Genomic DNA, 13,354 nt, shown 5'->3' with positions numbered 1-13,354 from the left:
TTTGCAAGACCCTACCCAAACGTACTACTCATACAAAAAGTGTGGCGGTTCGGATTATTTGCAACGCTTTACAATGGGTTGTCTGTTTTGAAATTGGCACCCAGCGCATGCTCCATGTCATCTAGTTTTCTGGTTATTTTTTTGGCATTATTACAGCGTAACACATAGGCTTGACTTTTATACCGTATCATTTAGAGCCATGTTAAGTGGTTTTGTGTTGACAAGAGTTTTCTGATATAGTCTTCAGATAAAGGGAAAGGGAAAAGGTTATGTATTGGAATCGTTACATTTTGCTTTCAACAGGGAATAACATTACAGAGAACTTTGTAAGCACAGTCGCTCAGTTTGGAAGCCTCTCAGCTGTAAAATTAGTCTTGTGTGTGTATTCTAGCCTTTGACCTTTGATTTGCCTCTCAAATGATGAGCCCCTCTTCCTTTTTCCTCACCAAGCAACGATATCACCTTATATTTTCACATGCCTATTGAAACCACACCTTTTTTTTTTTTTTTTTTTTAAACCTCTGCAGCACGAGATGTCCACAGAAAAAGTCCTGTTGGGTGGTGATTCTATCTTTGTTTCCTGTGTGTTATGCGCATAAGTGCCATGGTGCTCCTCTGTCCATTGCCGCCCCACCAGCTTGTCTTGTCATGTGCTTTTCATTTTCATTTCCCAATGCTCTTTATAGGAATTCATCATTCTCAAGGTCAAAGTGTTGTTCAGATTTTTTTTTTATTCAGCTAGAGGTGTGTAAAAACACTCCCATCTGTGCACCTGTAAGTATTTGTGTCTGACTGAGCTTGGGGCCATTTCATTTCCTCTCTTCTGTGGTCTCATCTCACATATTGCTGTTATTACTGCCCACATTTTGTTCCCCAGTGATAGTTGAAGCATTTAATTCCCTTCCCCTGAGGACCTGGTGGAATTTTAATAGATTTACCTGTTTAGGTAATATGTACAAGATGAGCACTCTCCCCCAGACACATGCACACACTGTTCCATACTAGCAGATCCACAAACTATTCATCGGTTAGAAATGGGTCAAACTGGAGCGTCATTGACTTGTTTTCCTCTATACTTCCTCTGGGGGTTTTGACTGCACCAATAACTTCACTATTCTCTCTCTCATGCCATGTTTAGTTTTTCCTTCTCTCCACCCTGGGGTATTGCTGTGAATATGTCTGGTGCTTATCATGGCAGAGAAAAGCCAGTTGTTGTCTCACTCAGTGGAGTTGTGACAGAAAATGTTCCAGGCTACAAGCCTTCTTTTTGGCTCCACCTGGCCTTCATTTCTCTGAATCTTTTCAGAGTGTGGGTGTGTTTGCTTAGGAGGATGGGGGAGTGGACATAATTGTGGTCTCCTGTCCTCTGTTAACACAGCAGGTGTTGATTTGACTCCACACTGGCCGCTTTGTTTGTTCCACTTTGGTCCCAGTATGGCAGACTGAAGGACACTGTGAGGAAAAAAGAGCTTACTTTTACTCCTCTGGATATCGTTCTCAATTCACTGACCACCTAATTCTCGACATTGTGCAAAAAATCAATGATGCATGTTAACATAATACTATACACTGTTTATATGACTATCCATATTTGTACCTCTCAATTTGTACTCATTGTTCACATTTGACTTCCATTGTGCAATATTATCTAGTCATATGCATATCGCTGGCGCCGGGGCCGAAACCTGCTGTGTCAAAATTTGGTCAATTTCATATTTTTGTACAAATCGATACTATTGGTCAGTCCCCACGTGGGTGTGATTTTTACAAATTATTGACGAATCTAGAGTGTTGAAAATGACTTGCTCTCTTTGATGATGCAATGTTAATGGCCGTTTTTGTTTTTCTTAAGTGGTGGTTATGGAGATGCGAGGTGTCCGCCCAACGCAAATGATATGCATGTCAAAAATCTCATAGCCTACATATTGGTTTGTATTATAAATCGTCATTGTATCGTTATCACTGTTAATAATACTACCCACTTTTCATCAATATTACTGTAGCTTAGCTATGTGTTACTTTCCACATAGCAACATGCAACATCTTTTTTTCTTCTCGCTTAGATTAGATTTAAAATAATAATTCCACCTCAATGCTACAATTATTTGTTCCTACTTTATTGGGTGTGTCCATATTATTATTACAAGTGTATAAATGTGTCAATATTGCTTCTGTGACAACTTAATTCCCCCATCTGTCTGTCGGTCTATCATCTGTCTCTCTGTTCAAATGCAAATTTTGTGTGATATAAAAAGGTTTTTAGGTTTTTTTTTTTGCAAAATGTAGCAGGGCTTGGATGATTTTCTTTGTAAGATAAGGCTTCTGTTTTACCACTGTAGCCCATAGCCCAGACATATGAAGAAGACTTCACATGTACTAAACAAGCCAGTCCTTGCCAGAAATTCCTACAGCTCCTTCAATGTTGCTGTGGGCTTCTTGGCAGTCTCCCTGACCAATGTTCTTCTCGTCTTTTCATCAATTTTGGAGGGATGTCCAGTTTTCTTGACAATGTCACTGTTGCCATGCTGTCTCCACTCCCTGTCTTCACGGTTTTCCAAGGTATATTTAATGCCTTGGAAATTCATTTGTATCCTTCTCCTGACTGATAGCTTTTGACAATGAGAGCCCTCTGATGCTGTGGAAGTTCTCTGCGCACCCTGGCTTGATGCGACTCAAAACATTTTAAGAAAAGCATACTACAACAGCTGAACTTGCACTTTAAATGGTGGAAAGTGTCTGCTGACTGCCATTCAACATGAGTTTGAATGTTTTTGGTTAATTCTGAACACAGACACTTCCCCAGAGGATGTTAACACTTGTGCAACCACATTATCCAAGTTTTTTTATTATTACGTCCCCTCTCAAAAAAGGTTTTGAAATCATTTATCCTGGTCATTTGAACAGGGGTGTGTAGACTTTTATCTATCCCACTGTATGTTTGCATTTAAAAAGTACATTTTCACAATTACAACAATCATTTTTTTTCTACATTTCACCTGAATAAATGGATATTCCGAATTAACTAACATCTTCATCTCCTCTATTCCCAGGTGATCCTGTACTCGGGTGACAGGGCCTACGAGGACTACTATGCCCCCATGAAGGGTAGAGTTCACTTCAACTCTGCTGACCCCAAAAATGGTGACGCCTCCATCAACCTGACAGACCTGAAGTCATCGGACTCTGGCACCTACCAGTGTAAAGTGAAGAAGGCTCCTGGCATTCGCAGCAGAAAGATGCTGCTGATTGTCATGGGTGAGTGAAGCAAAAGCAAAAAAGATAGCCACCGAAGGTACCTTCAACATTTTTTTTTCTCACCGGGCACGGCCCCTCCTCTACATGCAGTAGAAATGTTCCAAGTCACACGCTCTTTGCCTCGCTTGGCTGTTTTGATTTAATCCCTCCTAAAATTGAGAACATACCCTTCCCAGAGGCTTTAGACCATTGACCTCCTCGCGCTACAATTCTGTTCACCCACGCTGATTGTCAAAAGTGATAATCTTTTACCTCAATATTGAGGTCATTATTTATTATTTATCATGTGTATCTGTCTTGAGTAAAAAATTTTTTTTTTAGATTGAATTTAGAATGTAACTGTTCATACAATGTTGAAGTTCATCTGTAATCGACAATATTACTGGTATGACTACATTTGGTATATTTTTCTTTAACAATTACACATTCAAATTGTATTGTATTGTTAGTTGTTGTTTTGATACAAACTATTTATTGCACAGGCTAAAATGACTGACCCATCCCAGATGTATAAGTTAGATGACTCACTCTTTCAGCAAACAACACACACGTTAGTGTGGCTGGTTGGTTCACTGACCAAATGACGTCAAAAGTGAAATGCCTCCCGAAACTGGCCTGCTACGCATTTTGTGTATGGGGAAAAAGAAACCTACATGCACCACTCTTGTGAGATAAGCTCTGCATTGTGCCCTTATCGTGGCCATGCTATCTGGGCTTTTTCAATAGGCAGCTTCCAAAAATGGCTGCTCTTTTCCCACACAAATGTAATTGCACTGCTCCCACCAGTTCACCCAGTACTACCCAGTTCACTTTTGTGCAAAGCTACAGCAGACCTCAGAACTGTTGACAAAGTTGTAATGAAAGCTGTTACTGTACACATAGACAGTTAATGAGTTTGCTGCGACCGTTTGTATTCATCGCCGAAGCTGTTAAACTACTTTCCAGTAAGTTACAGTAGTTTAGCAAACTAGGGAAGAAATGGTCTTCATTGATGTTTGGGGAAAATTTATTCATATTAACTTGAAGCAGATTCAATTTGATGGATGAACAGATGCCTTGAAGCTAGTGATGCATCGAAATTTTGGCTGCCGGAATGTCTCTGCTGAAAAGAGCCCAAAAGTGCATTTTCGGTTTCGGACCCAAAGACTTTTTACACCGAAATAAAACTCCCGAAATAACATGTCTCATGCATAACGTCACATGTTGATCACTGACAGCTGCTGCGCGGGTGTGTACACATCAGAGTAGAGAATCCTACTAGAGAATACTATTGATCCTGTAGAGCTTTGCTGACTATCCATTTGAATTGACATGGGGGTCTCTTTAGTACACACCCTAAACTCACGCTTTGATAGTGCCATAAATCAACCATAAATGTGAAATAAGCGTAAATCTTAAATAACACATACATTCAACAAACTACAAGCAACATAAACAAACATTAATAACAAAGATGACCTTTTTTACTGTACTAATTCAAATTTGCACGTCCCAATGTCATCATGCTTGTGGCTACTAGCCCAAAGGCAGCATCCCTATTGTCGCCCAACCTCGCTGCCTTCCGCTGTTCAGGGGTGGAATGCTTGTTGTATGCTATTTAACGCTGCCCCAGCTATCTACGGGCTACAGCTAACGCGGCTAATACGATGCCGAGATGTCTGGAGGTAATCAGATTTGGGTGTGATCAGAGAAAATTAACCAAATATTTTTATTAGACACAGTTAATTCATGATTTAACAAGGGGGGTAATTACTGTTTCACAGAGGGCCAGGTAATTTTTTCTTAATTAAATTACGATTTAAAACAGCTTTTTAAGTTCATTTGGGTTATATTTACATTTGTTTGATGGTTCTAAACATTAAAATGGGGCAGCTATGCAAAAATATAATTTGAGTAGGGGGCCAATATTTTTTTCACAGCACTGTAATTTTAAAAATATGGAAATTCAGACAAATTGTTCTGGAAGTGAAAAATCTATAGGTTGGCAGCTATGCAGTCGTAGCCATAAATGCAATTTTGCTAATAATTGGCATAATTTTATAATTTATAATTCCGGGTTGTTGCATTCCATTTTATTTTTTTTTTGTATGAAAAGCGCTTGCAAATAAAGTTTGCAGCCTTGGAGTTTCCAGTTTCGGTTTTCGGTTTCTGTCAAAAATGTTCATTTCGGTGCATCACTACTTGAAATGTTTCTCATATAGGCTGCTGGTCCTCAGGCTCCGAACTCAAATATTAGGGCAGGTAGAGGAGCAGCTTCAGTGACAGGGTGCTGTCACTGCCCTGCTCCACTGACAGACAGAGGAAATCCTTCCTCCCCCATGCCATGGGGCTTTTTAATTCCACCCTGGAAGGAAACACCAATATCACATTCCCTCAACTCTGTACTGTACTGTCGACTTCTTGCACACTGATCACCATGCGCAGTATGCATTAGAATTATGTATGTAAAAAAACAAAAAGGGAAACAACACAGGTAGATATGTTTAATATTTTTCCTCATTTTTAACAACCCGTGCCGCTGTACTTTAATCGTTTTTCTTTGATTATAATGCTTATATATTATAACAAGAACCCTGGAAATAATATCCAGCAGGCTTTTTCAATTTTATTTTATTCATTTAATTGTTTTTTTTTTAATCTACTTTATTTAAAGTCCCCTGGAGGTTTTTTTTTCTCCCCCAAGCTCCAAATTTGCGAATCGATAAGGAATCGAATCGCGAAAATAGAATCTGAATCGTAAAATTCTTATCAATTCCCACCCGTATTTAAAACTTTGTTGATTTTAAAGGGTCCTGCAACACTTACTTCCTGTTTTGAATTCTATGGCAGCCCTTTTTGACAGCCCAGAATTATTCTGCGAAATCTTGGGACATGACTGTATGTACAACTGCAGATTTACTCAAGTACAGTATTTGGGAGACTTTAGGGGTGTTTATTTCTTGAAAATTTTAGTTGAACTCTGAATTGTACAACCTCAGGGGAAATTAACTTTCGAGTTTCTACTGCATTTAGTTTCACAATATATTGTTCCTGAAGCAGTACAACAGAGCATTCAAGGTTATTATGGTAATTTTGAGCTTGGAGAGTCTTCATTTTTAGAAACACTTTTACTATTACAATATTCTGGTATGGTATTTGCAGTGCTTACTTCGTCAGTGCTTCTGGTCTGCCATTGGATTTAGTTAGATGCTGTGGCAGAAAATACCAGCTAACAGACTATTTGTGGTGTGATCAGCTATGATCATGGTTAATATGCTGACATCTCAAGCTATTGTGTGTGTGTGTGTGTGTGTGTGTGAGTGTGAGTGAGAGGGAAATAGCTGGAGCTACGTATCTGACAGGTTGCTAGCTGTTGACGCCAGGGCCAGGGATGTTCTTAGCAAAGATGCATTGACAAGGAGAAGGGAGGACAAGTTGCTGCCTGCTCTGCATTTTACCTTTAAGTTGATCTTGTCGCAGTGTGGCTTGTGCCAGGAACACAAACACACGGCTATACTAATATATACAGCAGGCCAGGTGTTGCTTTGCCCTGTCATGTACACTGCTATGTTCAGGAATACACACGTGCTGACAACAATTGAGCACACTGTGTAATGTCTTCAGCTACTTTACAGGAGGTAGCATCCATTGTGTTCTCCTTAGCTTGTAGCTGGACATTGTAGTTGAAGAGTATACACCTGCAGCTCTTTGTTTTCTCTGATGCCGCCGCCTCTACACTGTACAGCAGTGCATCGGGAAAGTATTCACAGCGCTTCACCTTTTCCACATTTTCCAAAATGGATGAAATGATCCCCCCCTCTTAAAATTGTAGACTCCTCTCCCCAATCACATACAAAATCACATGTACATAAGTATTCACAGCCTTTTCCATGAAAGGATGTTTGTGAATGTTTCTTGTGATCATCTTTGAGATGTTTCTACAGCTTAATTGGAGTCCACCTGTGGTAAATTCAGTTGATTGGACATGCTTTATAAAGGTCTATATAAGGTCACACAGTTGACCGTGTCAGAGCACAAACCAAACCAAACCAAGCATGACATAAAATAAATCGTCTGTAAACCTCAGAGACAGGATTATTTCGATGCACAGACGTGGGGAAGGGTGCAGGGGAAAAAAATCTGCTGCTTTGATGCTCCCAATGAGCACATTGGCTTTCCATCATTGAAGATCTGAACCACCAGGAGTCTTTCTTAGAGCTGGCCACATGTCTAAACTATGAAAGAAGACTAAACTAAGCTATGGAGAAGGGGCTTTAGTCAGGGAGGTGACCTAATGGTCATTATGTCAGAGCTTCAGCGTTCCTTTGTGAAAACAGGAGTACTTTCTAGAAGGACGACCATCTCTGCAGGAATCTATCAATCAGGTCTGCATGGTATTGTGGCCAGACAGAAGCCACTCCTTAGGAAAAGGTATGTTAGCCTGCCTGGAGTTCGCCCAAAGGCACCTGCAAGACTCTCAGACCATGAGTAACAAAATTCTCTGGTATGATGAAACCAAGATTGACCTCTTTGGCGTGAATGCAAGACATCTTGTTTGGTGAAACGAGGCACCAGTCATCTCCTGGCCAATACCATCCCAACAGTGAAGCAAAACACACCCACAGCATGATGCTGCTGGGAATGTTTTTCAGCGGCAGGAACTGGGAGAGGATTGAGGGAAAGATGAATGCAACAATGTACAGAGACATCCTGGATAAAACCTTGACCTTAGACTCGGGCAACGGTTCATCTTTCAGCAGGACAACGACCCTAAGCACACAGCCAAGGTATCAAAGGAGTGGCTTCAGGACAACTCTGAATGTCCTTGAGTGGCTCAGCCAGTATCCAATCCAATTCATCAGCTGTGGAAAGATCTGAAAATGGCTGTGCATCGACGCTCCCCATGCAAACTAATGGATCTTGAGAAGTACTGCAAAGAGGAATGGGCAAAACCGCCCAAAGAGAGCTGTGGCAAACTTGTAACATCATATTCAAAAAGACTTCAGGTTGTAATTGCAGCCACAGTTGGCTCAACTGAGTATTGAGCAAAGCCATCGCCTACTTAAGTAGTGTACATGTGATTTCTTAGTTTCTTATTTTCAATAAATTTGGAGGGAGGGGCAGGGGGGACATTTTTCACGTTGTCATTATGGGGTGTTGTACTGCATGTAGAATTTTGTGGGGGGGAAATGTATTCATTCCTTTTTAAATAAGGCTTACTACTACTACGACTAAATGTTGAAAAAGTGAAGCGCTGTGAATACTTTCCAGATGTTTCATATCCAGCCGTTAAACCTAACATTTGGGAAAAGTCAACTGTTATTGATTTGCTCTACCTGGCTTCTGTTTTAACTCTTGGATATATTTTTTATTTTTTAACTATTCAATAATAGCCCTTTGAAGTCCTGACAACCATGTGGATCTTTTTTTTATTTATTTTATTATTATTATTTTGCTTACGCATCCCACACGATAGCCTTGAGCAACTCATAAATCTGAGCTCATTATTCATTTTACAGAGCCAGGTTAGCTGTGTGACGATGCTCTTTTATTGCTGCACGGCCCCCCCAGCCGCTCTCACCTTCTCCTTTAACCTCATCTTTCAAACAAATAAATCTACTCGTTGGGACCGCATTCCTAATGTGAGATATGCTGTGTGTTACAACCCTTTGACGCATCCACTCTCACCCTTTAAAAGATGTGTTCTGAATGTCATCACTCGCTGACATTAACTGTGTGTAGTCTACGTGTGTGTGTCTGTGTGTGTGTGTGTGTGTGTGTGTGTGTGTGTGTGTGTGTAGGTAGGTACAACACAACAGCAGCAAGAGCAGCCAGATAGGCATAGCTCAGCCTTGGCCCCCTCACACTACCATCTGTCCATCAGTGCTCGCTTATTTATTTCCCTTTGCTCTGATCTAATGTGTGTTTATAATGTTACTATGAGCACTTAAGCACTATCAGTCTACTGTTAATCCTGGCAGCGAGGCTCCACCCTTCCGCTTGGCACCTGGTTCTCATCTGGAGAGTCCCATTTCATGCTCTTGTTGAACCCATTACAACACCATGATGTCAGAGAATACTGGACAGGCTTGGATCGTGGCCCTCATGTGCTGTTTCGCTCTCCCTTTCGCTCCCCACCCCCAAAGCCTGGCTGACAGTGTGTCTGGGTTTCACCGGAGTTGGTCTGCTTTTAATTTGGAGCGGTGTTTGTTTTTGAATTCTCCCCCCCCCCATCTCATCTCCTGCCAACACTCTTGACTGACCGAGGAGTGTTTGCACACATTCTCCTTTAAGATGGAAACGCTGTGCCTCTATCCTAAACTGAAGTGTAGGCACACGTGTGTTTGTTTGTCCAATGTCAAACGGCTCCTTTCTTCATCACCATTATCCTGAGTGACATCTCCTGTAATGACAACAGCTGTATCAATTACTCTGATTACGACTTTCATTATGCTGATGACTGCTGCTTTGACTGATGGAACAAATCAACTTACTGTAAGAATGCATTATTCAGGCACACGCAAGTTAGCCAATTTACAAGTTTTAGTGATTTTTACTTCCCTTTCCCCCATAGTGAAGCCATCCAAGCCCAGGTGCTATGCTGAAGGACTCACACAGGAGGGTAAAGACGTTGTCCTAAGGTGTGCTTCAAACGAGGGCACCAAACCCATGCAATACAGCTGGGAGAAGACCAGTGACGGAAAGGTGCTGCCTGCTTCCGCTGTGATGGGTAATGCTTTTGTGACTAAAGCCATCCAACCAATAGAAACTCCATTTACTCAATTTAGCTTCCTGTTACGGCTGTCTTTCTGGAATTGTATGTCATTTGCCCTTGCTACAGACCCAATGGGAGGTACCATAAATGTGAGAAACGCATCTGCCAGCGCATCTGGCACATACCGCTGCACTGCCACCAACCGGGTCGGGACTGAAGAATGTATACTCTATCTCAATGTCACACCTCGTAAGTATCCAGTATCACCCATAGTTTTATATGCTGTCATCTGTCTTTTAAAAAGGTGGTTAACAATAGAGCAGAATTGCAGTGTTGGCATGGAAATGCTAGTTTCTCTAACTGCATATTAATAGTTTTTTGTAAGTGTACAAAGTTCCATAGGTCTGTCTTGATAATTACTATATGGACTTAACGTTCGATAAATAAAATGGATACAATAGTTTTTCCGGACTCCAATAAATCGTCATTGTTGTGGTGAAACGGCACGCGGATCAGACAGTGAGCCGACAGAGTTGGACGGCTGTGTCAGTAGCCGCTGATGGAAGGCCGGCAGACCGGTACACTCTTGTCCAATACTCCATAGCCTTGCTCCATGTGTAGCAAGTAGATTCACACAACAGAGACACTTAAGGGAAAGTCAACGGTTTATGGTTTTTGCAAGCCCGCGAGCTAACAGCTAGCCGGCGAGCTAGCGAGTGAAGAAGCTAAACAGCTCGCTCCACCGTGGCGATGTCGTTTAAAACGTCAGTGCTTCGCTCCAAGTTGTTCTGTGTGTGAGTCCTCAATTACCACACACAGGAACGTTAACTGTTTATTATGTTCGCTAGCCCGTGAGCTAACGAGCTAAAAAGCGCACTACACTGCGTCAAAGTCGGTTAAAACGTCACTGCCTCTTTCAGAGTTGTTGTATGTGTTGGTTCCTAATTAACGCAAACACAGGAAAGTTAATCGTTTATGAAGCATAACCTCATTGGCACACGTTATTCAGCCAATTTTTGACTACAGCGAACACAGATATGTATTGGTAGATATGACACACCCATTTTGAGCTCTGCGGCAACTGTGACGCTAAGCTAGGGAGGTCAGTTTTTTTTTTGTTAGTTTTTTCAAATAATTATTCTGAAATTAAGCACTTTATTTGAGCACATAATACTTTTTTTTTTTTACTTGCTCTTATTTTGAAATTCACAGCCCTTCTTTTATTTAGTAAATGAGAAAACACTCCATTTTGCTCATCTGTTTGATTACCCAGGCAGAATTTGTAAGATGGGTAGAATTTTGTAAAGAAAACATGAAAGGCCAGTCGAAACTCATTTAGTTTTATTTTAATGGGATTCAAATTAAACTGTCAAGCATTTCAGAAAAGCATTATCATAAAAAAAACATAAACATAAAGAAATTAATGATGGTTGTTGTTCAGTCATCAGTCGTATTAAAAAATAATAAAATAAATATAAATAATTTTACAAATTCTGCCAGGGTATGTAAACTTATGACCACAACTGTACAGATTATGCAGTCATACGTACCCCTGTCATATTGGAATGAAAGTGTAGGCTACCCCTTTTTCAGGGCTTCTAGGTGGCGCTGGCATATTAAAATGAAAGTGTCCACCTTTCTCATAACCTCTAGGTGGCAGTGGTATATTGGAATGAACGTGTACCACTTTTTCATAACTTTCAGATGGTAGCATACATTTATTAAATGGCAAAGTTTTTTTTTTCATTTTCCCCTATACCCATGTATAATGCACACCATTGATTTTTGACTTTTTTTTGGGGGGGGGTGCATTATACACGAGAAATTATGGTATATGTAAGTGAGTGAGTTTCTACCCCATAGTTGTGTAGTGTCTTTAAAGTATTTTAAGATTTACTATTGTGGTGCTATTGCTGAAGAAATTATATAGAATAGACGAAAGCTCAGTGTTTTAGAATGAACCCAATAACATAAAAATGTCCTATTAATATCTTGATTAACTAAGAACACCACCAAGAACACAGTTCCTTTTTCTTAATCAAACACTTTGAACTCCTTCTCACCTTTGTGCACAGCTCCCAATACTGCTGGCATCATTGCAGGAGCCATAATTGCTGTACTGCTGATCCTCATCATTATTGCCATCATACTCTTCTGCTGTTGCCGTGCCCGACACAGGAAGAAGTATGAGAAGGAAATCTGCAATGAGATAAGGTACCCACACTTTCATATGGGATTTGGCTCACTGGTAAGGATAAAGAATTAATAGATAATCTCATATATTGCTGTAGTCTGTAAAACTGCAGATGAGGGGGGAAAAAAAATACATGCTAAAAATGTAAATGCATATCTGATCCGAAATATAAATCTCAGCGATTAAATGGAATTTCATGTCTTCAATCTAGTATAACATTAAATATGCAAAAGCTTCCGATGCAAATGTGTTGTGAAAATGACAAGGGAACATGAAAGAATGATGAGCAAATATTGGGATAAAGTAAAATGAAAGGAAATATGTGCCATGAAGTGACATAAATCACACACTAACATGACAAACATCATTTGTCATATTACGTGACTAGTAATTTCTTTCCAGTTGTACTATATCACATATTTCCCTGGTTGGATTTCAGTCTTTATATAGCATCTCCTAATACATAAGGCTTCTGGTCAACACACATAGAAGTACACACAAACACGCTTCCACCCACCATGAAAATGTTATTTTTTTTCTCCATCAGCAGTTTTCTTTCTTTCTTTTTTTTTTTTTTTTTTTTTTTTAACCACTCCTCAAATAAACAGCTGTGGTAATCAGTTTAAAAGCTTTGTTTGCTCGGTGGTTCCTGTGTCATGTCTGCCCCCCCCCCACACACACACATATACACACACTCACCATCCACCTCTCCATCCGGTCCTCGGGCTCTGTGCAACCAGCGAGCTTACTATCACTCTGCTGCGGACTGAATCTGTCTAAGACCACAATGTGACACTGCTCACGCTGTAGGACAAAGAGGATTAGTAGACCACTGGTCCTGTCTAGAACACACAGGCGCACATTTGCTGAAACACCACCCCATGATGCAATGGAAAACACAAGCTCTGGCCCCTCCGGCTCTGTTTGGTCGAGCATTTAACTGGATTAATGCTGCTTATTAGCTGTTAATGTGGCTGCAGAGGGAGGAGAGGGCATTGTTGAATTTGGTTGCTCGCCTCATAGTCCACAGGCTATTATAGTCAGCACGGCTAAGCAGTGCAGACGTTGCCCCCCAACCAAATGTACTCATCAACTAATTATTTAATCAATGATTTGTTCTTTGTCTCAAATGAGTCAAGCTGTGGTGTTCTTGAAATGACCCATCTGCTTGAGTCTTCGTTGTTGTCCTTATTATGAAAGTAGATCTGCGG

The 13,354-nt window shown here is 40.6% G+C and overlaps 1 protein-coding gene and 1 long non-coding RNA gene across 2 annotated transcripts in view; one reads left to right on the top strand and one right to left on the bottom strand.

The window, feature by feature from the left end:
• cxadr (CXADR Ig-like cell adhesion molecule) overlaps positions 1–13,354 on the top strand; it is a 49,099-nt gene that overhangs the window by 32,694 nt on the left and 3,051 nt on the right. The window contains exons 3-6 of the mRNA XM_061751563.1: positions 3,051–3,255; positions 9,809–9,964; positions 10,076–10,198; positions 12,025–12,163. Of these exons, the coding sequence (XP_061607547.1) occupies positions 3,051–3,255; positions 9,809–9,964; positions 10,076–10,198; positions 12,025–12,163 (623 nt within the window). The remainder of the gene's footprint in view (positions 1–3,050; positions 3,256–9,808; positions 9,965–10,075; positions 10,199–12,024; positions 12,164–13,354) is intronic.
• LOC133467086 (uncharacterized) lies at positions 3,455–13,050 on the bottom strand. Its single transcript, XR_009785136.1, has 3 exons — positions 12,843–13,050; positions 12,013–12,148; positions 3,455–9,637 (listed from the first exon to the last, which is right to left on the bottom strand). It is a non-coding gene; the product is annotated as an uncharacterized LOC133467086 (long non-coding RNA).

Source organism: Phyllopteryx taeniolatus, chromosome 17, assembly GCF_024500385.1.
Source record: "Phyllopteryx taeniolatus isolate TA_2022b chromosome 17, UOR_Ptae_1.2, whole genome shotgun sequence".
Lineage (NCBI taxonomy): Eukaryota > Metazoa > Chordata > Actinopteri > Syngnathiformes > Syngnathidae > Phyllopteryx > Phyllopteryx taeniolatus.
The sequence above is the reverse complement of the archived record's forward strand: the minus strand, read 5'-3'. Positions and strand labels throughout refer to the sequence as shown.